General features: G+C 43.2%; 1 protein-coding gene across 3 annotated transcripts in view; it reads left to right on the top strand.

Annotated features, from left to right (window-relative positions):
• The first annotated feature begins 610 nt into the window (after window positions 1-610).
• mbd2 (methyl-CpG binding domain protein 2) overlaps window positions 611-26427 on the top strand; it is a 28539-nt gene continuing 2722 nt past the window's right edge. The window contains exons 1-7 of one of the 3 annotated variants that reach the window (XM_079289239.1): window positions 611-1013; window positions 2581-2634; window positions 4622-4781; window positions 9813-9953; window positions 12402-12492; window positions 12582-12759; window positions 17336-17463. In XM_079289239.1, the coding sequence (XP_079145365.1) occupies window positions 901-1013; window positions 2581-2634; window positions 4622-4781; window positions 9813-9953; window positions 12402-12492; window positions 12582-12759; window positions 17336-17453 (855 nt within the window). In that variant the 5' untranslated portion in view covers window positions 611-900 and the 3' untranslated portion in view covers window positions 17454-17463. The remainder of the gene's footprint in view (window positions 1014-2580; window positions 2635-4621; window positions 4782-9812; window positions 9954-12401; window positions 12493-12581; window positions 12760-17335; window positions 17464-26427) is intronic. The other 2 variants (XM_079289240.1, XM_079289241.1) reach the window with 2 other exon arrangements.

Below are 26427 nucleotides of genomic sequence, written 5' to 3'. Positions count from 1 at the left end.
AAATCAAGAGAGAAGTAGAGTCATTTCGTCATAGACTTCTATACAACCAGAGGAGTCGCCCCCTGCTGGTCAGTAGAGAGAATGCAAGTTTATATTAAGGCACTTCAGCATTGGCTTCACTCGGCAGAACCGGAGGTTGCTGCCTGGTCAACACATGCATGTCCAAGTGTGATGTATTACAAAGATAAGAACAACATATTATCTTGTTCTTAAAAAAATAACATATAATTGTTGTAGTCTACTCTGTTTATGTGGGCTATTTATTCATATTTGCAATTCGTTTTTTATCGATTTTATAGAATTTTTTTAATTTCTAATTTTATATAAACCAATTTAATAACAACATAGCCGATCCTTCCTTGACTTATGATTTGAATTAAGATAAACGGGGAAACAAATGGCTACACACTGGCCCTTTAATGGGTAGTTATTTTCCCACTGAGTCATTCATTTGTCTCAATAGACGATCTCTGAGAGCGCGCCTGTGTGTGTGTGTGTGCGTGTGTGTGTGTGTGTGTGTGTGTGATCTCGCAGACGTCACAGCCTGCCGTTGGTCCAGTTCAGTTCAGATCATCGGTTGGTTCCCTCCGGAGGTAGAAGTTGGGCTAAATAGAACTAAATCCGGAGCTGAAGGCAGTTTAACCCGAGACATCCCAGCTCGCGCTCTGAATCGGGACACTTTTTTATTTGTCCTTAACCCGAAATAAGCGGCATAAACAGCCGGGGCGGAGGGAGGGAGAGCCGCCGTTAACGTAACGCCCGTGACGTCGGTCCGCCAGGGCTGCTGCTCCCGCTAGGGGTTTACAACCACGCTGCTCGTCTGGAGGGTCCCTTTATCGGTGTGTACCGAGCGATCGATCGGTCCGATCGGAGCGCAACCGCGGGATAGATAAGTGCGCGATGATGGAGAAGAAGAGGTCGGACTGCCCCGCTCTGCCTCCCGGCTGGAAGAAAGAAGAAGTGATCAGGAAGTCCGGACTGAGCGCTGGAAAGAGCGACGTCTACTACTACAGGTAGCCAACTCATCGATCAGCCACCGATCGGTGGCGGTAAACCGGTGATCGATCGGTCGACCCCCGCGGTTAATGGTCCTAACTCTTGACTGTCAGCGTCGGTTGTGAACGCGCGATACGTGCGCCGACACAAGTTGATCAGAAAGTGTGAGATGACTTAGTTGCTGTCAGAGAGGAGTTAGAATGTAGCGCGCATTATGACACGTTCCTGTTCCTGTTACTCTCTAACATCCCATACATATTTAAATACTATTCCTGTGCGGGGTTTGAACACACTGGCGGTTCGATTTGAACTACTGAGGTCATGAGTCCCACCAAAAAAATAATGGATTGGATTTTTCACTTTTGATTTGAGTGTTTATTAAGGCCATAGTAAGTTTCATTTTCCATCATAAGTCACTTATTTCTTTATTGGCCCTAAAAGTGAGCTGAGAGTGGATGAGCTGGCTCATGATGTGATGCACAAGTGTCATGTAAAAGTCCCTGGTATTCCTCCGCTGATCTATTGATCATATGCCACTTATGGACACTATATTTATGATGCACCACTCTTGTTCCAGTGTCATGTGTTGGGTTTATTAAACAACGTATGCCCCCTTTGACTTTTGATATCTCGCCTCTATTGGTACAGACCACTCTGTGAATGCCACGTACAAGATAAATAAAATATCAATCAAAAATCAAATGGTTGCTACTCTAGTGGGGCTGTGCTAAATGATTAGATGGACTGTCGATGGAATCAACAAATTGTTTCATAGTAATCGATTGTATTGATAGCAACTCCTGCTGTTTTGTTAAAGGAGTAAGTCAACAGTTAGCATTGTGAGTGGCGGACTCTGCCACCTATGAGAACTACTTTATAGAGAGTGTATTACAGAATACCAATACATGTAGCTTATTGCATAGCACAAGCATTATAGCTTAATTAAAGTATTAACTTAAAGTAATTCATTTTTCTTTTTTGGTATTGTTACTACTACAAATATTCTGATTCTGAATACATTAGCCCCTTTAGCTAGCGGGGCTAGCCCTGTAAAAGTGAAAGTATGTACCAGACTTCCTCAGCGACGATGAAGTAACACCATTGGTCGGTCGAGTGTTGGCAGTTTCCCCATTGGCTGTTCCTGTTTCAAAATGAAGAGACACAAACAGTCCTCAACTACGTCCTTTAGGATGCTTTGACAGTCATAGTCCTCAATTATTAACTCAGATGTAGCGTAACCGTGACATGCAGTACACTTTTTTTTTTGAAGAAGAAGATTTCTTTGTTGGGAGCGAGGTGTTGATTTAACTGTATGGTCGTTTCAGAGGCTGTAGTTAGTAGAGGCTGTGGGTATGGTGTCATACTTATGTGTTTCTATTATTTTGTCCACCCTATTTACAGCCTTCTTTTTCTTGTTTTTAAGCAAAAAATATCACAATGAAAAGATTGCATTTAGCAATGTAAGCAAACCTTAATGTCACTTGCAATACGTATTACAAACAGTCAGGATATCTATCTCAGCCCCTCCTGCCGAAATTCTGACCTTTTTTTATTTTTTTTGTCAATCAATCTCTCTCTCACAAGTCCCCCAACTCTATGGAAGCGCAATCCAAAAAAAGAAAAGAAAATCAGTAATGAGTAAGTTGCTGCGTCAGCTCTGTTTCGTCCTTCACGCACTTTTCCTGCACATTACATTTCGCCTGACAACACCAACAATGAGTGCATTCAGATGATCAAGAGCTCCCGCCTGTCCCTGTGTTCCTCCGCCTCCATCCCCATCACATTTAAGCTCAACTCTTCTTCTAAAGTAGACCCAAGTTCAGTCTGAGGTTGTTTCATTTTCCCGTTTCCGTAGCTTCACCAGCTACAGCTGCACAAGATGGCAGAGGAAATGATGTCTCTCCTACAGTGCAGGTCTGTGGTCAGGCCGTGACGCCCGCGCAGCCGTCGGCAGCTCACTTCCTGTTTATCGGCGGGCTCCGTCACACCCTGAAGCCTTTAACACAGAGGAGATCTGCCGTCCGGAGCTGAGGCCTGCCTTTGCTTTCAGTTTACTGTGTGACGTGACTCATCGGTTCCAGTTAGGAAACCAGTCAGCAGATCGTCTTACTGGAAGAGCAGTAACAGCTCCATCTCTACAAACCCATGCTGCTTAATTAACAGGAAATTATTTAGAACCCACGTTTTATTTTTAGTTCTTTCACATTAGAATACTCGGGTACATTGTCTGTTTTGACTATTTCACTCCGTTATAGTGGCCTAAAGCTTCTGTAAAGAGCTGTAGCAAGATGAAACACAATATCTGTGATACTGTCAGACACACACACACACACACACACACAGCTTCTGATCTCTGCTTTGTTGCTGCTGACCTACATGTCAGACGCAGCTGAGCGACTGTGTGTCTGCTCTTTTACTTCAGTCTATGTGAGGACCAATTACCCTTTAGGACCTTTCAGGACGTTTTGGGAAAGTGAGGACATTTTTTGAAAGGGGGGGGGGGGTTTGATCGATTAATTCGCACTTCAATATATTCAAACTGATGTTTTTGTCATGAATACTTTCACACAAAATGCTGACATTACGCCTTGAAAAAGCCATGTTATATATATGTTTTTGAACATGGACAATTGTCTGAGCCTTTACATTGTGAATAAAGGCATGAACCAATCAAGTTGTATGGAGTTGAGTTGCGCCTATATTTATAAAACAACAAAAAACAAGACTCCGTAGTCGGAACCAAAATTACGAAGTTCGAAACATACATCATTCGGAAGTATTTTGTATTTTTGTGTCGGTTATTTGTCATGCCCCTGGTGTGTAAAAGCCGTTTAAGGTTTAGTTTGAGACTTAAGGTTACAATAAGACTGAGGTTAGAGGCGAGGGGATTCATTATGTCAATGAGGGCCCTCACAGTCCCTGCAGGGGTCAGATGTTATGTCATAACTGACAGTACGCTGAGTGATTCTGAGCTTTCCTTTTGATACTGTACTAAGTTTACATATATATATATATATATATATATATATATATATATATATATATATATATATATATATATATATATATAAAGAGGTGCTGGTAAACAAACGTTATTGTTGTACAGATCCAGGTTAGCTGGTGGAGCATGAACGTCTGGGTGGTTGGATAGTACTTGACTAAATGTGACATGCGGACTGATGAGAACGCAGATTGAGAAAGGCCTAACGTCTCGAGCTGCGTTCAGGTGCTGTGGGACGCATTTCTGTGGTCGCACCATCAGACAAGTGAAGATGGCATCATTGATAATGAGGGACGTAAATTCCATGCTGTATGAAGAGTAAAGCTGATGATTTGATAATAAAATGAGACTGTAGAGATTTCGACAGTTCAGTTTGGTCCGTGTGAAACATGAATTCCAGATACCTCTCTCACTGATAATACGACTACTCCGAAGACACTTCTCTAATTCAGTCTCAAATTCAAGCTCCACTTTTGTTCTGACTAGTCACAATGTGAGTTAAGATAACTTTAATTCCTGACAATTAAAATAATGCAAATTATCTTTCAGATATTAATATCTTTAATCACACTATCTTTCTCTGTCTGACTCTCTCCTACTTCCTTCCTTTCTTCCTTCTTTCAGTCCTTCAGGAAAGAAGTTCCGGAGTAAGCCTCAGTTGTCCCGTTACCTTGGAAACAAAGTGGATCTGGGATGTTTCGACTTCCGGACGGGGAAGATGATGCCCGGAAAACTGCATAAGAACAAACAGAGACTCCGACACGACCCGCTCAGTTTGGCCAAGGTAACACTGATGAATCACTGTGGGGGAGGTGGCTGTGGTTGTGTTGTCAGATTATCAGATTAACACAGTTTGTCCTGCAACAGGTTGACAGTCCAGCAAGTCAGTTGACAAGCACTCATTTACCACAGAGGAAGAGTGTGAGGTGTGGGTGAAATCCACTGACTGCTGAACTTTCTGTCTGTCCACTTCTCTCATCATTCATGTGACAGTACCAGGGCTGTAGTACTCAAATCCAGTCTATGATCTCTGACCTGTTTATGTCTCGTGGGTGTTTTGACTCTGACCTGTCTCGATCTTGTGAGTGTTCTGACTTCAACCTGTTTAGGTCTCGTGTGTGTTCTGACTCTGACTTGTCTCGATCTCGTGAGTGTTTTGACTTTGGCATGTCTGGATCTCGTGTGTGTTCTGACTTTGACATGTCTCGATCTTGTGAGTGTTCTGACTTCGACCTGTTTAGGTCTCGTGGGTGTTTTGACTTTGACATGTCTCGATCTTGTGAGTGTTCTGACTTTGACATGTCTCGATCTCGTGAGTGTTCTGACTTTGACATGTCTCGATCTCGTGAGTGTTCTGACTTTGGCATGTCTGGATCTCGTGAGTGTTCTGACTTTGACATGTCTCGATCTCGTGAGTGTTCTGACTTTGACATGTCTCGATCTCGTGAGTGTTCTGACTTTGACATGTCTCGATCTCGTGAGTGTTCTGACTTTGGCATGTCTGGATCTCGTGTGTGTTCTGACTTTGGCATGTCTGGATCTCGTGAGTGTTCTGACTTTGACATGTCTGGATCTCGTGTGTGTTCTGACTTTGACATGTCTCGATCTCGTGAGTGTTCTGACTTTGACATGTCTCGATCTCGTGAGTGTTCTGACTTTGACATGTCTCGATCTCGTGAGTGTTCTGACTTCGACCTGTTTAGGTCTCGTGGGTGCTTTGACTCTGACCTGTTTAGGTCTCGTGAGTGTTCTGACTCTGACATGTCTCGATCTTGTGAGTGTTCTGACTTTGACATGTCTCGATCTCGTGAGTGTTCTGACTTTGACATGTCTGGATCTCGTGAGTGTTCTGACTTTGACATGTCTCGATCTCGTGAGTGTTCTGACTTTGACATGTCTCGATCTCGTGAGTGTTCTGACTTTGACATGTCTCGATCTCGTGAGTGTTCTGACTTTGACATGTCTCAATCTCGTGTGTGTTCTGACTTTGACATGTCTCGATCTCGTGAGTGTTCTGACTTTGACATGTCTGGATCTCGTGAGTGTTCTGACTTTGACATGTCTCGATCTCGTGAGTGTTCTGACTCTGACATGTCTCGATCTTGTGAGTGTTCTGACTTTGGCATGTCTCGATCTCGTGAGTGTTCTGACTTTGACATGTCTCGATCTCGTGAGTGTTCTGACTTTGACATGTCTCGATCTCGTGAGTGTTCTGACTTTGACATGTCTCGATCTCGTGAGTGTTCTGACTTTGACATGTCTCGATCTCGTGAGTGTTCTGACTCTGACATGTCTCGATCTCGTGAGTGTTCTGACTTTGACATGTCTCGATCTCGTGAGTGTTCTGACTTTGACATGTCTCGATCTCGTGAGTGTTCTGACTTTGACATGTCTCGATCTCGTGAGTGTTCTGACTTTGGCATGTCTCGATCTCGTGAGTGTTCTGACTCTGACTTGTCTCGATCTCGTGAGTGTTTTGGCTCTGACTTGTCTTAGCCTTGTGGGTGTATTGAATTTTGGTCAGCTGACACACACTCTCCTCCACACACATACACACACACAGGATCAAATCTGACAAAGAGAGAATAAATCCTGCCCAATACTAACTGATACTAACAAATCCCAAAAGCATCAGTAGCTCTGACTTTCCAATTTCCGTGGCTGTGGTTTAGGCTAAGCTAGCCGACAGACCAGTGTTACTGCAATAATAAGCCACACCCACACAGATCCGTGTGTGTGCGTGTTTGTATGACTGTGTGTGTGAGAGGTCAAGATAATTTGTGCTGTCATGTCTCTATGTGTGTATGCACATCTGTGTGTTGTTTTGTGTCTGTGTCGTGCAGTCTTTGTACCAAAGACAACATCAGCACTGACTCCTTACGGAGTGTGTAGAAAAAATAAACTTCTCGTGAACACACACAGTGACAAAAACCAGGGACAAGTAGAAAGGTGCACTCAGTAGAGTGTAGATCTCCTCCAGGTGTGTCTGCTCAGCGGTGGCGGTGATGCAGTCAGCAGTGTGTTTTTCGTTACCTGTTGCTGTGGCGATGCATTCAGCGGTTTTATGTAGTTATTTTCGCTGATAGCCAAACACACATCCAAAACAATAAAAGTGAGCAAAGTGTTTGCCCCCACTGTGGCTGTGTTCAAAATCACACACCAACATACTCGTCTATCATATTAAGTCACACTAAGTATGAGGTCAAATTGTTTGTGTAGAGCACTCGCACTTATGTGGATTTTGTGTACGCGAGAAATGTCCAAATGTATAATACATTGGCAAGAATTTCTTTGTATGTGACGTGAGCTTACTGTGCAGACTCAACTGCCCCACAATGCATTGCATTGGGGGGCCTTGAGACTGGCCGTCAGTTTTGCGATTTCAAGCAAGGCTCACAGTTGTTAATGTAACTTTATTAAGTGTTAATATGTTACGAGGAGGTAGACGTTTCGATTTCCAATATGTGGTCAGATTATCCAAATATTGCTTGTTTGGAAATTTGCTGCGTCGTTTTCAGAGATGTGACCGGGCTGATGGTGGGCTGATGGTGGGCTGATGGCGGGCTGATGGCGGGCTGATGGCGGGCTGATGGCGGGCTGATGGCGGGCTGATGGCGGGCTGATGGCGGGCTGATGGCGGGGTGCCATGCTCGACCATCGCTTGAGTATACCTCAGTGTGAACGCGGCTTCGGACATTTGATTCTCAATAGCATTAAGCATGCTAGTGCAGCCTGGTTTTCTACTCCAGAGTAGGGTCTCATATCCGCGGCTATAAATATACCTTTAGCCCTGTTTGAATCAGTAGGGAACAGCTGCCTAAACGCTGCAGGGAGAATTTGTAGCGTCTGTGCTGCTGTTGGTTTTCCTGCGAAGATAGTTTAGCGTAGCGTTTAGAATGTTTTTCTTGGTGGGATGGTCGGACAGCACGTAGTCTGTGACGTCGGGTGGGTTGCCATGTTGAGCGCATTATATTTCCCACAATTTAAGCTTCTGCATTTTCCAATTGCAATAGTATGATTCAAACGTATTATTCGGTACGTAACCACGAGCTGTTCAATATTCACAAATACGTGTATTGTTACACCCCTAATATATATATATATATAAATATGTATACTGTAGTTTAGTACAGCAGTGTGCGAGATTAACGGTGGACAGACGCAAATGCACACTCACGCACACACAGTCAATCTTATTATTTCCTGGCAGAGATAATAACAAAGGAAGAAAGTAGGGAGATAACGGAGTGAAGGAAGGAAAGTAGGAAAAAGCAGAGTTTGACCATCAGGCACAGATTTCCTCTTTTATCATGTGACCATCATGACCAATAGTAACCTTTTAAGACCAGTGGAAAGTCCTGCTGGTTACTTGTTCTGTTATGACCAGAAGCTTATGTCGGCTACTGTTGGCTAAATGCTGCTGATGAGGACCCCAAGGTACGGCTGAAAGTTCATAAAAGCTAGGAAGTGGACATTGACTGGAGACTCGCGATTGACATGAACTCCCATGCTCAAATGTTGTTTACTGACTTAATGTCCATCCGTCACTTGTGCCACAGTTTTTTTACACAAAAGTAAAACAAGAAGTAAAACGCACCAGAGCTCACCAAGAGGCATGTTTCCGGTTTGCCTGCTTGTTATCACATTCCACTAAAATCAAGCTGATGATTTTAGTGCAACTGGTTCAAGAGAACCTTGGAAAATGGGGAGGAATTCAAAGACGGTGCTCTGGATACGCACTATTTACGATATATTGCACTGTAACGTAGAGTGTCTGAGAGTTTAGAAACGTACATGGCATGTTCAATACCTTTCCTAACGACGCAAAGTGAGATATTTTGTAGACAGTGACTGACTGTGTCTATTTTGACATCTTTGCATATAAAACCTAGATCATTTGTATTGTTTGCCTTTATACACAAAGCCCTCCCATAAAAGGTGGTGCTATTTTTTTACCTTTTATTTTTAAAACACTGCAATTGTCAGGAAAACCACAACATGTCATCATTAGCTCAACCGTGAAACGGCGACGCCTGCTGAACGTCGATGTGGAAAGCTTCACGCAGAACTCTGCCCCCCGTTGAATTTGGGCTGGTTTTGGTCCTGGTTTGAAGGCGATCATTCGACAATTTGGGAAATAAGTCCATCGATACCAGTAGGCCTTTTCCACAGCAGACATTTTGACTAACGTCACAGCATCAAAAGCATAATGTGTTGATGGAATTCAATCGCCATTCATTTGATTATTTACACCCGCGCTTTCCCTCCTGTCACGTCTTTTTATTCTAAAACCTAACTAACCAAATCAGCCCCCCCAGAACAGTAGGTGTTGAGGTATGGTGCTTTCAATACAAGCAACCAACATGAACATCCTTCAGCAGGGCAGAAATAATGTGTGTGTGTGTGTGTGTGTGAGCTTTATTGACACGGTTTGTAACTTTCTGCTGCTGCTCTTCACACTCATTACTTGGGAGTACACATACATACACACACACACACACACACACACACCCACACACACACACACACACACACACACACACACACACACACACACACACACACACGTACACACACTTCCTGTTGTCTGTGAAACCTCAACTGAGAGTTAACCCTTTAACACACACATAAACAAGCACAAACACACAGATTACTCTCAGTACTTTCAATTCGGAAGGTAAAACAGAGCAAGGAAAGGAAGGTAGGAAGGAGAGAAGGGTGTGAACGAGGGAAGGTCGGTAAAAAGAAAGACATTGAGAACGAGGGGAAAGGAAACATGTCACCAACACACAGACTCTGTCTCCGTCTCATCCAGGGAGGTAAACCGGACCTGAACACAGCCCTGCCAATCAGACAGACGGCATCCATCTTTAAACAGCCCGTTACCAAGGTTACGAGTCACCCCGGCAACAAGGTGAAGGCAGACCTGCAGAGAGCTAGTGAGCAGCCCAGACAGGTGAGAGGCTGACACACACACACACACACACACACACACACACACACATATATACATACACACATACATACACACACACACACACACACATACACACACACACACACACACATTCTGGTGTCGCCATGGTAATGCCTGAGGGCGAGGTCAGCCTGTTACGCAAGAGACACTGGGGGAAAAGCAGGTTGTCATGGTGACTGGGGCCACTAGAGGGTGCTGAGGTGTCGTGGGAAAAGCAGCGTGGCTCTCACACAGTGTGTTTGGCAGAGGGAATGAAGGATGGTGGGATGACTGGCAGAGAAGGAGGGATGAAAGTGTGGAACAGGAGGGGGCGACCGTGGCTCACTGGGTTAAGTGGGTCGTCTGGGAACCGGAAGGTCAACGGTTCGATCCCCGACTGGGATGTGTCACGTGTCGAAGTGTACCTGAGCAATACACTGAACCCCCGGCTCCCCGGGCGCCGATCAATGGCAGCCCACTGCTCCCTATATACAGGGATGGGTCAAATGCAGTAGTCAAATTTTGTGTATGTGTAAATGTATATGACAATAAAAATGATTTCTTCTTCTTTCTTCTGAAAGAACAATGAGAAGAGAGAGAAGGAAGCATAGTGGGGAATCTTTTATGTGTTGCCTTTAATTCGAGTGCACTGTATAGTGTACTAATGTAGTTTTTAACAGTGCAGGGTAGTACACGTAGTAAGGCTATTACTTTTGAAGAGTATCAAGTGGAAAACGCGCTCCTTTCTTCCGCCAAGTGCCGCGTTTTTCTGTCAGTTTTTTGAAAAAGTTCAAATTTTCTGAACTCTTGAGCGTCTGGTCAAAGTCACATTCGCCCGAGGCTGCCAATCAAATCAAGCAAGAGGCGGGTTTTACTACTGTACCACTGTCTTCCTGTTTTGATGCCGGTAGATGTGGTTGGAACGGACATTGACATTAGCAATAGTTAATGTCAATGAACTATGTCATTTTCCCCTCCTCCTCCTCAACCAACAGCAAAGCAGCAGCAAGACCTCCATGTCTGCATTGAATCATTTTCTCCCCGAGAGAATCTCCACTGGCTCATCAGCTGTTTTGCCTGACTTGCTCTTCCATCGGGGTGTTTTTCAATCGTCCACTGTCGCTGTGATCTGCCCCTTAGAGGGTTTTTTGTTGGCTAGTTTGTCAGTTATAACAAGCGTATATTCACATGCTGTCACTGACACGAAGGGTACGAAGAGTCGTAGTTTGAGGTTTATTGCCGCTGACCAAGCTGTGAGGATGTGTTGAGTATATTATGTAACTTTAAATCGTAACATCAGTAAATGGTTGCCTCTATTTAGGGGGCGGGGGTTAAAATGAGGTGTCATCAACATTTTTTGGTATGTGTTATGGTTACAGAATGATGAAGACAGTTGGAGAACAACTCTATAGATAATTAACCCCCTCAAGGACATGTATTGTACATAATCAGACATGTATTGTACATAATCAGGCTGTTTCGTGTTTTACTTTTATTCCCCACAGTCTTTCATTCATTGTGTAATACAAAGCGACCGTGGGCCACACGCATACTTGCAATTACATCATACCGTTCGTTCACTTTGTCTTGTGACTAAACAGGAGAGGTAATCGCTGTGTTAAGACGCTCAGAGCAGCTGATGCGCTATAAAGAGGGATATGGAGATTTCATGGGTCAAACAAACACAGGACTTTGACACAGGAGACCGTTGTTTCTGTCCTAAGTGAAACCAAGTCGACGTTGACTTATTAAACACATTCACAAAACATACTTATTTTATCCCAAACCACCATCTTTTCCGAAACCTTCTTTGTAGACTTAAACTAAGTAATCCAACTTTGAAGTTTATGATGAAAAAAACACTGTGTATGTACACCGCCCCTGACCCGTCTCAAGCTAACGCTAGAGGGGAACCTAGAGCGTCACAGTTTGAAGCACACATGCAGACCCCAGCTGACCAATCACAGAGCTTGTTCTTCCCACATCTCTATAACTGCTGTTGCCTGAACACGTCGTTGCATTTCTGAGGAGGCATATTTCAGCTACACTGTGGAGTAACATCCGAGTGGTTGTTCTCACGTTAGAGTTCCTGTAAGGAGTATAATATGTCGGATATTGTTGGGTTGACTCTGTAGGATTGTCAGTAAAGGTGTTGTGGTTGTATGACTCCTGTTCATCCTTGCATCCTTCACTTAATACTGATCCACTGAAAAAACTTTCTACAGCTGCTTCACAGTAAAAGCCTTCAAGTGGTTACCATTGGAAAAAGCTGTTAATGTGAAGCAGCGGCAGGAAGTGTTTGGTTGGCATTAACAGAGTCTGAACACGGCAGCAGACTGGGAGCATGGAGCCCATCAGAAAACAAAGAAGGGAACTAAACTGAAACTGCAGAGATCCGAACGGCCCGCTGCAGACTCTCAACTCTGTCTGCCGTCTGTCTGCCTGCAGCTGTTCTGGGAGAGGAGGTTGAAAGGCCTGCACTCATCAGACGTCACAGAGGAAGTCCTGCGGACCATGGACCTGCCCAAAGGCCTGCAGAGTAAGTCTCCACCACGGACCTGAACACGCGCCGTGCTCCAGTCCCGACCTCTGAGTTTTCCCTCTCTCTCTCTCTGTCTCTCTCTGCAGGCGTCGGGCCGGACTCCAGCGATCACACTCTGCTGTCGGCCATCGCCAGCGCCCTGCACATGAGCTCCACTCCGATAACGGGACAGACGACTGTGGCTGCCGAGAAGAACCCGGCCATCTGGCTCAACGCGTCCCAGCCGCTCTGCAGGGCCTTCACCGTCACCGACGAACAGATACGGTGAGAGACGCTGTCTTCATCTTGTCCCATACTCCTTCTCATTCCCACTGTTCGACAGGTAGCAAAGTGTAGAGACACACTGCTCATAGAGGCAATGAAGGTTTGTGTCCGATTGCGCCAACATGAGTCGAAATTTGTACTTCTTGGAGTCAGTCAAATCTGAACACAGACATGATGCACATATCTATGTATTCAGTCTGACTCACACTTTTAGGGGATATTTCAGATAGCTTTCACTGATAAACACCCGTCTATGAATCTCCCTCGCACAGTTCTTTGCTCCAGAACTTGCCTGAGAATCATCAGGTTTTCAGGTTTTTAGGTTTTCTTCGGTAGTCCCGCTGCACATCTTTCTTTTTTGTACATGAAAGAACAGGCTGTACGTCTTTGGTTGTTTTCTCTTGGATGATTCATACAGCAGTAACTATGTTACATTCTTACTGTGAAACCTGAACCGTTGCAAGCTGTATTATGATTATGGGAAATCTTCACCGATAAGCTGCTGTTTCATGCTGATACATTTCATCGCATTGCATCAGCTGTCTTTGGAGCTCACAGTGTCTTAAACGTTTGAGCTGTTAAAGTGAGACTGTGTCACTTTTGAATGAAGAATGAATAATATTTTTTAATTCGATTCAATACACTCAGGTTTTGCTGCCCAAGCTGGATTGGTCTGGGATGACCAGTAGCTTACTGGTCATCCCAGACCTTTATATTGCTGTGGAACTGGCACTAGAGTCATCACTGAGTCAATGCTACTGTTGCGTGATGCTTTAGCATTTAGGAATATCCTGTTATTGCCACTTGAGGCCTCAGCAAAGTAACGACACAGCAGATATCGAGATCAACCTTGTCTTCCACACTATTCAGAGCACCGTGACTCTTATCAGCTTAAACTATGTTAAAATCCCCGATGTTGTGCAGTTGCTCATCTTGTACCAGCAGTGCATACAGAACCGAACATTCAGCCTGTCTCTTGTGAAGGGCAGGTACCAGCTGAACGGCCGTTTTCAACAGTCCAGTAAACAAATCACTCCGAGGCTTTGAGTCCCACAAAGTGTTGGAGAGAAAGCCATAAAACCTTTGTTGTTAACTTTCTTTATTTTGTGGTTGTTTTCGCTTCATACGTTTTGTGTTGGTAGCAGCATCGGCTATCCGTGTGTTCAGTAAGCTATCTGTAAAAATATAACAAAGACTACCGGGGGCCAGTCCACCAAGGCTGAGCAACGCCTCCAACACCAGCAACGACTCTACATCGACACCGTAACTTCTCAATCACAGACTTCGGGAGAGAAGAGATTGAGTTTAGCTGCTAATATTGCAAGCTGAACTGCGTATGGCGAGGCAGTTATCCCATTCCTTTACACACAGACATATGGATAGTTAGGCAGTATGTGTGAGCAGTTTATGCAATTTTTGTTTTTGCTTTTGAGTGTCATTATTGTTCTTATGAACTTTTAGGGTATCCACATCAACAAATATTTTTGTTTCCGTTGTCATTGTTTGGGAATTGTTTTTGAATTTGGGCGTGTTCTTTCAAAAGTGATGAGATGTGTGTGCAGTGCAATGTTGTGTGTCAAAAAACTGTTTTAGTATCACAAACACATGTCAGCCGTGTATAAACGCCATTTATTATTTTTCAACCGTCTCATAAAACCTTGAAGAGGGGGAAGCCATCGTCTTCCTCTCCAGCCAGGGAGCGATTAAATGAGTGCAGATTACTGATGCATGCTGGGTTGTGGGAGTAATAAGTTGTGTAGTGAGAAAGGAGGATGGGACGGTGATGAGAGAGCAGACGGGCGATGAGAAGTAATGAAGCATGAATGAGGAGGAGGAGGAAGAAAAGCAGCCACCACTACAGTCATGCTGGGGAATTAACGCCAAAGCTGTCATTTACCTCCACCATCAAATCAGCTTTGAGATTGACTCCCACCGGTGGCCTGATGGGAAGAAGGGGAAAGTACTTTTTTGCTTTTTAGATTTACAACTTCTGAGTTAAAGATTGTATGATCATTGTTTTTACAGTAAAAGTGTTTCAAGTCTTTAGTGTCCACATGCACAACAACGGGGGAGCAGTTGTAAGCAATGGCATTCTTGTTCTGAGGCTTCCTCCAACAATTCTACTACGGTATGTACAAAAAGAGTGAGCAAAGTATACGATGCATCAAACGACGTGGGCGGTGAATGCATGTGAAAGCTGTCGCTCAAAGAATCTCTAAAAGTTGACTGTGCGATAGCTGCTCGGGACCGGCTGGGACAGACCGGCTGGGACCGGCTGGTGAGCACTGTGGCACATTGAGCAGCGAAAGAGACTCCGGAGCTGGTGGGGACCAAACACAGAGCTTCAAGAGAGTGACTGAAGAAGTGATGGTGACGTTTTCCTGTAACTGCTGGATGTGTAAATAACACGTTCACTGTATCAACTTAAAAGGTGATGATATGTCAGTGTTGTCTTGTTTTGATGCAGGTTTAAATCATGTCAACATGTTTGTTCCAGTGTTGCTTGCTGTTTGGTGATGCTGACCGTTTTTTGTCGTGTTTGCATTCAAAGACACTTCAACATCTGAGGTTTCAGATTGACTGAAACATTGTCTGTAACTCGCTACACTGCAAGTTTTCACAGAAATGAACTGAGACCAATGGGTGCATGAAGGGAGGAAGTCAATCCAAAAATGGATGAATGATTGATGGAAGAAAAATGAAGTTTGTGTCTTTGGACAGCTCGGGGGAATCGGACTGTCAAGTCTCGTTCTTCCTTGATTCAATTTCATTTTGACTTGCAGAAGGACAAATACTATATTTCATCACCCTGTTGTGACAATTATATATTGCAAGAAAATAAATCAATGCTTATAAAGAGAAGGGATACGATAAGTCTTCAGATCAGAGTCCCTGTAAACCACATAGACAATTAATGCAAGCTGACAGGAGGGGGCACTGTGGGGGCACACACCGACTGTGTGTGTGTGTGTGTGTGTGTGTGTGTGTGTGTGTGTGTGTCCAGTTGAAAACAGAGCAGAGAACAGCTGGCCAAAGCCATTACAGCATAATGGCGGGAATACATCACTACTGTCCCTGTCCTCTTTGGTCCCTACTTATATTTCCTTATCTCCTTCTTTACTCTGGTTCTCTTTCTCCCTCCTTGCACCCTTCCCGTTCCTTCTCTCCTTCCTGACATGTTCCTTATTTCACTGCTTCCCTCCATCCTCCATCCTTTCACATTTTCTTATCTCCTTATTTGTTCTGCCCTTCCTTTTTTCTTCTCTCCCATCATTTCCTTCCTTCCCTCCCTCCTTCCTTATCTTATTCCTTTATCATCCTTTACCTTAATATTAATAATTTAATCTCCATCCTCTCTTCCGTCATTTCTTTTCGCCTTACCTCCTGTTATTTCCTTTCCTCCTTCCTTATGTTTTTCTTTCATAAATTAAATTTCATTACTTTCCTCCTTTCTTGAATATTTCCTATCTTCCCTCCATTCTCATCATCCTGTTCCCTCCAACAATACATTCTTGTCTTTCTCCTCCCTTTGTTTTTCCATTCCTCCATCTTTCTCTCTTTTTCCATTTCATCCCCTCCTCCCCTTCCTCCCGGTCGCTCCTCTCCTCTTATTTCCCCTCCATCCCTCCCTTCAGCCTCCCTCTTCTCCTCCTCCTTCGTTTCTTATCTCTCCCCTCCATTAATTTCCAATTCTCTCCCTCTTCCCTCCTCTCGCTCCTCAGTTGAATGTGCTTGTCATCCTAAATCACTCTCATTCCTCTCTCCTCTCCTCTCCCTCCTCCCTCTCTTATGCTTATTTCCTCCATCTCCTCTTCTACATCAAACTCTATTTTTTTATTTTTTTGTTTTATCTCTTTGCCTTCCTTCAATCTTTCTAATTTTGTTTTTAATAAAAATATTGAACTGCATAATTTTTTCTTGGTTCATCTTTAAAACGGTCCCTTCTTAGACAGAAGCAGATAGCATTGTATTGCACTGTAGTGTCTCGTTGTACCTTTGGCTGTTTATTAATCCAGATTCAGTCTGCACAAACTGGGAAAAACATTTCTTTATGGACCTGGTTTTGGGCATTACTACGTTGAAACAGGAGATGTTTGAAACACTTTTGTCTCAAATATCATTGCATGATGTAGGATAACATTTCCCTTCACTGGAACCAAAGGGGCCCAAAGTACATTAAAGTATGTTGACAGTCCTGTTCATGTATCTCAAAGACTACTGGCTGGATAGTCATGAAATTGCCTGATCCCATTCCTGCTCCCCAGAGGATGAACATTTTAGATTTAAATGACACCATAATCTTTCCACTAGCACCCCCCTCTGAATAAAGCTAACATTTGACAGACTAAATAACTTAAACAACTACATGCAAAGTGATTAAGACAAGAGAAAGGCGCCTTTGTTGAGGTTGATGTGTTTCCCTCTGGAGTTTAAGGGTCGCAGTCCACTGGCTGTTCAAGGTTTTCTGTGATGTTTGTCGTTCAGGAAGATTTTATGTTTCAGGTGCATAAAGAGGAGCAATAATAAGACATCCTCTCCCATCTATGTGTGTGTGTGTGTGTGTGTGTGTGTGCAGGGAGCAGGAGTTGAAAGTTTACCAGGCCAGGAGGAGTCTGGAGGATGCACTGATGGCTGACGGTTTGGCGCGGGCCGCCGAAAACACCCGAGAGCAGCTGGAGGGTAAGACGGCCTGAAGACGGACAGGTGAGGCAGATGAAGCATGTTATTTATAATCGTGTCTATAATAAGCAGCATATATATATATATATATATATATATATATATATATATATATATATATATATATATATATATATATATATATATATATATGCCGTTACACCCCTAATATATATGTATATATGTATACATATATACATATATACTAGGGGTGTAACGGTTCACAAAACTCACGGTTGGGTACGATACAGTGGAGCCACGGTTCGGTACGTTTCGGTACAGTAGAAAACTATAAATGCCAGAGAAATGTACTTGATTTTAAAATATATTTATTCATTACAACTAACATCATGAAGTTATTCTTTGACTTTGAACAATGATGGAACTATACCTGAGTGACTCATCTTCTGGGGTGTCTTCTTAGCAACACATAAGCATCAAAAACAAAAACTGCTCCTTAATGTTATGTCGTATTGTTACTTACATCTTGCAAAAGAGATTTTTAATCTCAATGGGACTACCTGGTGAAATAAAGGTTTAAAAAAAAAAAAAAATAATTATTTTTTTATTCCAACGTATTCGGTTTGTCATGCGTACCGAACCGTGAGCCTCGTACCGAACGGTTCAATACGAATACCGTTACACCCCTAATATATATATATATATATATATATCTAAACATATATATATATATATATCTACACATATATATATAACTATATATCTACATATATACGTGTATGTGTGTGTATATATATATATATATATATACATACATATATATATATATTACTGTTGAGCAAGTTGAATGAGATTTTAAAACATCTAAAACAATAAGTGTTTGTATTACAATTCCCAGCGTGTCTGAGTTGAATATATTAGTATTAAAAGTGTTAAAGACCCTGTCTCAAATGTGCAGATGAGCTGCAAATAGGATTGGCGAGGAGATTGCTAACATTAGCCAGTTGTCATAGTAACACAACCTGCTTTCAAGCAAGATGATGTGCACATCAGTCAGAAGCAGAATATGGGAAAAGAGATGAAACATCTGTCAGGGTAAAGAGGGAAAAGAAAAGTCACAGTGAGGTGAGGAGAGATGGTTTAAAGTCTGCGAACATCATCATATGATGAAAACATGTGTGATGAACACAGTGTAATATATATATATATATATATATATATATATTTGTACATCATTATCACAGTCACACAAATCTCCTCAATCTCCACACAAAGCAGCTTCCTGTTCACACAGATTGAGTCCCTGAAAATGGTCGACTTTCATGGCTGACCACAACAAGACGAACCATAAAAGTACTGAAGTACTTCCCGAACTGGAAAACTACAGAAGCATTACACTACAAAACTTTTGAACTGCTTAACAACTAAACTACTAAATGACTTTACTATCGAACTACTAAACTGCTTCACTTCTGAATCACTAAACAACAAAACTACCAAAGTACTTTACTGAAGAACTGTTAATGTACAGAAACACAAAACTATTGATCTGATAAACAACTTACTAAACGATGTACCTTGTTTTTGTTGTTCGTTGATTAAAGTTTGCTATTTTTAACTTTTTCGCTAAAGTGCAAAAAGAATTATGTTTTTCACTGATTGGTCACAGAAAAAGATAACGTCAACAAATATTTTTAATGTCGTTTGTGTAGACTTTGCGCCAGAGTAACTAAGATGGACCATACGTCTCCGAGGTGCAACCAAACAGCGTTAGTATCAAACTTACGAGTTTAAATGTATCGTCTAGTGCAGGGGTCGGCAACCAGAGCCGCATGCGGTGCTTCAGCCCCTCTTCAGCCTCTCTTCAGCCTCTCTTCAGCCCGTCTTCAGCCCGTCTTCAGCCCGTCTTCAGCCCGTCTTCAGCCCCTCTTCAGCCTCTCTTCAGCCCGTCTTCAGCCCCTCTTCAGCCCGTCTTCAGCCCGTCTTCAGCCCCTCTTCAGCCTCTCTTCAGCCTCTCTTCAGCCCGTCTTCAGCCCCTCTTCAGCCCGTCTTCAGCCCGTCTTCAGCCCCTCTTCAGCCTCTCTTCAGCCCGTCTTCAGCCCCTCTTCAGCCCGTCTTCAGCCCCTCTTCAGCCTCTCTTCAGCCTCTCTTCAGCCCGTCTTCAGCCCCTCTTCAGCCCGTCTTCAGCCCGTCTTCAGCCCCTCTTCAGCCCGTCTTCAGCCCCTCTTCAGCCCGTCTTCAGCCTCTCTTCAGCCTCTCTTCAGCCCATCTTCAGCCCCTCTTCAGCCCGTCTTCAGCCCGTCTTCAGCCTCTCTTCAGCCTCTCTTCAGCCCATCTTCAGCCCCTCTTCAGCCCGTCTTCAGCCCCTCTTCAGCCTCTCTTCAGCCCCTCTTCAGCCCGTCTTCAGCCCCTCTTCAGCCCGTCTTCAGCCCCTCTTCAGCCCCTCTTCAGCCCCTCTTCAGCCCGTCTTCAGCCCCTCTTCAGCCCCTCTTCAGCCCGTCTTCAGCCCCTCTTCAGCCTCTCTTCAGCCCCTCTTCAGCCCCTCTTCAGCCCGTCTTCAGCCCCTCTTCAGCCCCTCTTCAGCCCCTCTTCAGCCCCTCTTCAGCCTCTCTTCAGCTGCTCTTCAGCCCCTCTTCAGCCCCTCTTCAGCCCATCTTCAGCCCGTCTTCAGCCCGTCTTCAGCCCCTCTTCAGCCCCTCTTCAGTCTCTCTTCAGCCTCTCTTCAGCCCCTCTTCAGCCCCTCTTCAGCCTCTCTTCAGCCCATCTTCAGCCCCTCTTCAGCCGCTCTTCAGCCCCTCTTCAGCCCCTCTTCAGCCTCTCTTCAGCCCATCTTCAGCCCCTCTTCAGCCTCTCTTCAGCCCATCTTCAGCCCCTCTTCAGCCCGTCTTCAGCCCCTCTTCAGCCTCTCTTCAGCCCCTCTTCAGCCTCTCTTCAGCCCATCTTCAGCCCCTCTTCAGCCCCTCTTCAGCCCCTCTTCAGCCCCTCTTCAGCCCGTCTTCAGCCGCTCTTCAGCCCCTCTTCAGCCGCTCTTCAGCCCCTCTTCAGCCCCTCTGTTTTCTGTCTTCTTGTTCTATAATTTCATAAATACAACAAACTATAGTTTTTGGATAAATAACATAACTATATATATACAACTTTATAAGCTGTGATATCAAATAGCTTTTGCGGCTCCAGACAAATTTTATTTGGTGAAAAATAGAGCAAACTGGCTCTTTAGATAGTAACGGTTGCCGACCCCTGGACTAGTGTGAACTTTGCAGACTAACTTAAGAGAGAACTTACGTACAACATGCTGCAGAACTACTAAACTACAGACACACTAAACATCTAAACCACTACAAAACTACTAAACTATTGAACTACTGAACAACTAAACTACTAAAGTGTTTCATCACTGAACTATAAACTACTCAACTACTAAACAAACAATCCAGCAAAGTACTTCAATACTGAACTGGTAAAATACTGAACTATCACTCTGCCGAACACCTAAACTATTGTTAACTACCCTGACAACTAAATGTCATTCACCAAACAACTACTCAAGAAACGGCTAAAGTAACTAAATGAATTACTTAAGTACAGAACTACAAAATTAGAAAATGAATAATACTTAAGTATTACTTCCGACAAGATATGAATGACTCTGTGCTGCAGTTTAAACGTGAGGAAAGTTCCAGATCGCAGCTTTAAATGTCTTGAACAATGCAGAAGTAGAACCAATCTGCTCTGTCAGAAACCCTATCTGGCTCTCTGTGTGTGTGTGTGTGTGTGTGTGTGTGTGTGTGTGTGTGCGTGTGTGTGGAGAGACTTGTGAATGCTGATGGTATTCTTGGCGTCTGATTGAAACTCAGCCATGCAGCCGACATTGTGTGTGTTTGTGTGTGTGCGTGAGTGAGTGTGTGTGAATGTGAGTGTGATTGATGGGCCGGGGGCTTGTTGTTGGAGTGTGTGTTAATGGTTAATGTGATACGTGTGTGTGTTATATTACAGTTTGTTTGGTTATTGGTTATATTTCACTCTGCAGAGCCTGTAAACAAAACCAAATTAAAAAACATTTACTTTCAGAAGTTTACACATCCATCCATCATCCCTCCGCTTCCCAGCTGCTTATCCAGGTCAGGGTCTCCGTGGCAACAGGGCAAACAGCAGACCAGAGACTGCTTTCAGTGTAAAAATGTTTGCAGCAGACTTTAAGATCTGGAGAGTTTTTATCTTTTTACCAGCGAAAGGAGAGAAGTCTCATCTGCTGACTCCAGCTCTTATTAATTCGGTCCAGATTTAGCTGTCAGAGGATTTAACATCAGAGTGCAGTTTGTCCTGATGGGGGAGTTAAATAACAGAGGTTCATCCTCTGGGGAACATTTCAATGCAAATCTGAAAATTTAAATGAATATACATTATTTTATAGAGCTAAAGAAATGCTCTTCATTGTCATTCGGCTAACTTGGCTCTTCAAACACAACTGGAGGACTCAGTTGTTCATCGTGGCTGACGTTTCCTTAACAAACGGAACAATATTATTTTGAAATAAAGGCAAAATGTTGAGTTGCTTGTATCTGAAAACGGTGAATAAGCCAAACTTTTTGTGAATTAGTCATTCTGAACCTGTGTTCCTGTTCGCCGTTTTCTGTGTCAAAGGTGATTTGCTCTCAGCAATCAGCAGTGTCGATGGAAGGTTGTGGTAGTGGTTCTAATGCTGTGTTCACAGCAAATGCAAATCGAATTTTCACAATTTTCAAAAATGATACTATTTTGCTGTGATTTAATTGCAATAAATGGATAAAAAGGATGCCGGAATAACTACAGAATTCATTTCACGTTTGATGTGAACGCAGCATAAGAATAGTTAAATCAACAGAATTTGTTTGTCAAGTTCAACACTCACATTATGTCTCCTTTGTGAGTGTTACTTTAGTGATACGCCTGTCGTGATACGTCTGTCGTGATACATCGGTTGTTAATAGAAGCTGCAAGGGTGTGTGTGTGTGTGTGTGTGTGTGTGTGGTGAGATGGATGGTGTGTGTCCCTGCTCTGTGATGTTTCCTCTAAAAGCCGACAGATAAGGAGGCGTTTTTATTTTTTTTAAAGCACATTTGTTTTCTGCGGAGGGAAAATTGTCCATTAATGCAGATTTATGCAGATTGGCTGGATGGAAGTTGTTTGGGCAAAAAGAGCCGCTGAGAGTCGAGGAGTGATTACTAATGGGTTTTTATAGCTGGACCAGAGAGAGAGGGCAGCGGCCAGCCAGTGTGTGTGTGTGTGTGTGTGTGTGTGTGTGTGTGTGTGTGTGTGTGTGTGTGCTTCTGTGTCTCCCGGGCTGCTTTCCAGCTGTTGAAACAACCATTTTAAATCTTTGCAGAAACCTCAGTCCCTTCCCTTCGTTTCCTGCTGCAGTGACTGTTATTGCTGCTTCTTGCTAATTTATTTATGTTGGTTTTATGGCTGAGTTGGTGTCTTCCGTTCTTTTCCTCCTCCGTGGCTCCTCGCGCTCTGCTCAGTCTTGGAAACATGGTACACTAGGCGGCAGTCACACACCAATGCTGCTCACGCTGCAGGAATACAACAGGAAGGGGAAACAAGTCAAACCTTTGTTGTTAAAATGTCTTTCCGTAGTAGAAGAAGTCTTCAAATCCTTTTAGTAGAAGTAGCAGTAGTACCACCGTGTTGAAATACTCCATGAGTCGTAAATGTCCTGCTTTCAAAACGTTGCTTTAAATGTAAGTACAAAAGTACTTTAAGCACATTATTCAAAAAATAGATATTTATTTTTGACACATAGCATAAATAAAAAAGGATACTAACAGATACGGACGTTCAATGTATCTTCTCTTGTATGCTGAATCTTTTTCTAGTAAGTTTTACAACAAAAGCTGTTGAGGAATAAAAGTACAGTGTTGACTGTCAAGTGCGTATTTCAAAACTGTACATAAGTACAGTACTTGAGTAAATGTACTTTTTCAATGTACACAATAACAATCAGGGCCTTGAACCCGCACGCTCATAACAACAGTTGCCAAATGTCTGGCCATTTTAGTGGCATGGCTCTAGGAATGGCAATGCTGGGTGGTCGGTCCACCACTTCGGTCCAGAATGAAATATCAGAGTATAGGATTATGGAAATTTCGACAAACACTCATGGTCCCCAGAGGATGAATCCTTTGTCTAGTGCCGTCATCCAACATGCTCTCACTCCCAACTCAAAGCTAAAATTGATGCTTGGTCAGTGTCCCTACGCTTCAGGTACCCCTCCAGAGACACAAGCATTGTGTCTTCTAAAAATAAACTTCCTTCTACACAGGGAGTTAGATTTAGGCAACAAAACCCCTGAGATAGGTTCAGAAACGCAGCGTGGTTGACCCCCGTTACATTCTGTGGCTGGAGACGAGTGCAAAAAGAGAAATAACAGGTTTGGTTCTAAAACCTTTTCCCACCACTCTTCTGTTTTATTAGACAAACACAGAGATGAAACCGACATCCAATCCGCTCAACTGATTCTGGGGATGATATGGATTTCACTACATGATGCACTGTTCCTTTAAATGTGCAGACTGGTGTTTTTATCTGATCGAGACGAAAGATTCACACTGCTGACTGAGAAGAGACTGTTACAGTTTGATACGGACACACAAACGCACTGGCCTGTGTGTGTGTGGGTGTGTGTATTATTAGCTATGTATCTTGTAATTTCCAGAGGAGCTGATTCAGACTCCTGCAGCATTTTTCAGCTGCTGGTAATTAGTGGATGTTGAGACACAGAGAATTATCTGCTTCAAAGTCATTCACAAGGCTGATAACTGCTGAGTGTGTGTGTGTGTGTGTGTGTCAGCTGAATTGCCTCGATTAAGCGGCAGATTATCAGGATTTTCTAATTATTAGGGAGTAATTAAGACTGAGCTGAGGATTATCAGACTGAAACAAGAAAATTCCGAAACACTGAAGGAAGAAGACTTTCAGATACCGACACATTAATATGCTGAAACAGTAAAACAATGAAACAGTGAAACAAAGAGTTTATCCTATAGTCTGTTTGGTGGATTTGGCAACACTTGCATTTTCGTAGTGGAACACTGAGGGATTCAGAATGGAAAGAATGAGGTAATCAAAATGTCAATAAGGAAGGGATGAGGGGAGAGAAAAGTGACTGGATGGAAAGAGCGGAACTAAAGTGGCACAAAATAAGATTCAGAATGGAAGGAGGTATTCAAAACATGACAATGAAGGATTCAAAATGATTACAAATGGCAGGACTAAATGAAATAATCAGAATTGAAGAAAAAAAAGGATTCAAAATGGCTCAACAGGAAATTTGAAATTCAAATAAAATAATAAAGATTTAAAATAGAAAAGAGTAAATCTTCAAAAATGGCACAACATAGGATTCAACTGGAAACAACTGGAAGAGGTTTTGATTTTAATTGAGGAATTGCAATTAAAAGGAGGGATTGAAATGGCACAATTATGGATTAAAAATGTCATCATTTCGATCTCCTAAAAATTTAAAGGCGGGACCAAAAAGGGCGGGATCCAAAATGGTAAAATGAAAATGGAAAGACTGGTTCATGACATCTTAATGAACTGCTGGAAAACCAGGATTCCCCAGTAGTCTGAAGGCAACTTTAGTTGTTTGTTACGTCAGTTCTGACATTTTCATCATGGTGGGTCTTGCTCTAAATCTGGGAGTCAGAATGGGCTGTACAGCTGAGGAAAGGACATGGAGGAGCATAAGGAAGAGAACATGGTACTATTTGATATCACTCCTCTCCGCCTGTGTGAGCGCCTCACTCTGGTGTTTCATGTATAATTAAAACATTCCTCTGTGCAGGGAAAAGGCCTCTGCAGGCCGGGGGTCCTGGTTGTAGCCCCGCCCCCCTCATTAATGCAGCAGGAGAGAGGAGGTGTCGAGGGGTTAATGGAAAAGCTAATGATTAGCATGGAGGCTCTCCACATTAATTGGACTTTTTTTTTGTCCAGAGGCTGATGTTTATTGTTCAGCAGGAGGTGGAAGAAAGGCGGCAGACTGTTTGTTCCGTAGAATGTTTTTATTAAGTGGGTTTTATTAAGACAAGCTTAACGACTCAATTTGGCTCTAATGGAGGAAGGAGGTAGGAGGCGGAGTTTTGTTTAGAGGTCTCTGCAGGGAGCCTCAATTACACACTGTTAGAAACAACATCAGCATAGACCTGAGTGCTCATTAACACACAAACACATGTTGGTCATACATGAGAGGGCCCTCTCTCACATCAAACATTCCCCAGAACTCGAACCTAAAGCTTATTCTAGCCTCAATCCTAAAACCAGGTCTTCTTAGGTCTTTTTCCATAAATGTAATCACAACCTGACGCAAGGTTGGACAAAAGAGGTAAGACCACCACGAGGTTTATTTTACATGAACAGGAAAGAAGTTAAAGTCAGACAAACCAAACGCAGCAACACCTAAAGGTTGGACAATTTTATAGAGTTGCTCTTCGAGCAGGTGAGCTGAATTCTCCACGGTGTCCTGTCCAGGGAGGGCGTCCTCAATTTATGGAATGTTAACACTTCCCTTAAAATATCTTCAAACATTACCTCACTGTCCAAAAGTTTCCTCAAAATGTCCCCACTTCCCCCAAAATTCCTCACTAAGGAAAGACAATACCCACACCAAGATAGACAGAAACATCTTCACTTTGCCCAATTCACAAAAAAACTCCCCACCTTCCTAAAATGTCCTGGAAAATGTCCAAGCTTTCCAAAAATAGTCCTACCTTTGGGAAAATGATTTCCCTCTTTCAAAAAATATCGCCACTTTGAAACATTTGCCCATTCACAAAAATGGCCAGAAAAATGTCCTCACTCGACAAATATGTCTTTGCTTACCAATCATGTCCTCACTTTACAAAATGGTCCGCACATTCCAAAAGCACTTACTAATCCATAATCACAGTGTTCTTTGCGTAGTCTTGTACATGTAAAGTGTAACTTCATTTGTTCATGCCAACCCCCATTGCATGTGTCTAAAATCCTGCTTGTGTTTGGCTTTTTGTT

This window comes from Melanostigma gelatinosum, assembly GCF_949748355.1.
Source record: "Melanostigma gelatinosum genome assembly, chromosome: 18".
Taxonomy (NCBI): domain Eukaryota; kingdom Metazoa; phylum Chordata; class Actinopteri; order Perciformes; family Zoarcidae; genus Melanostigma; species Melanostigma gelatinosum.
Note: the sequence above shows the minus strand (reverse complement) of the source record. Positions and strands in the feature narration are given on the sequence as shown.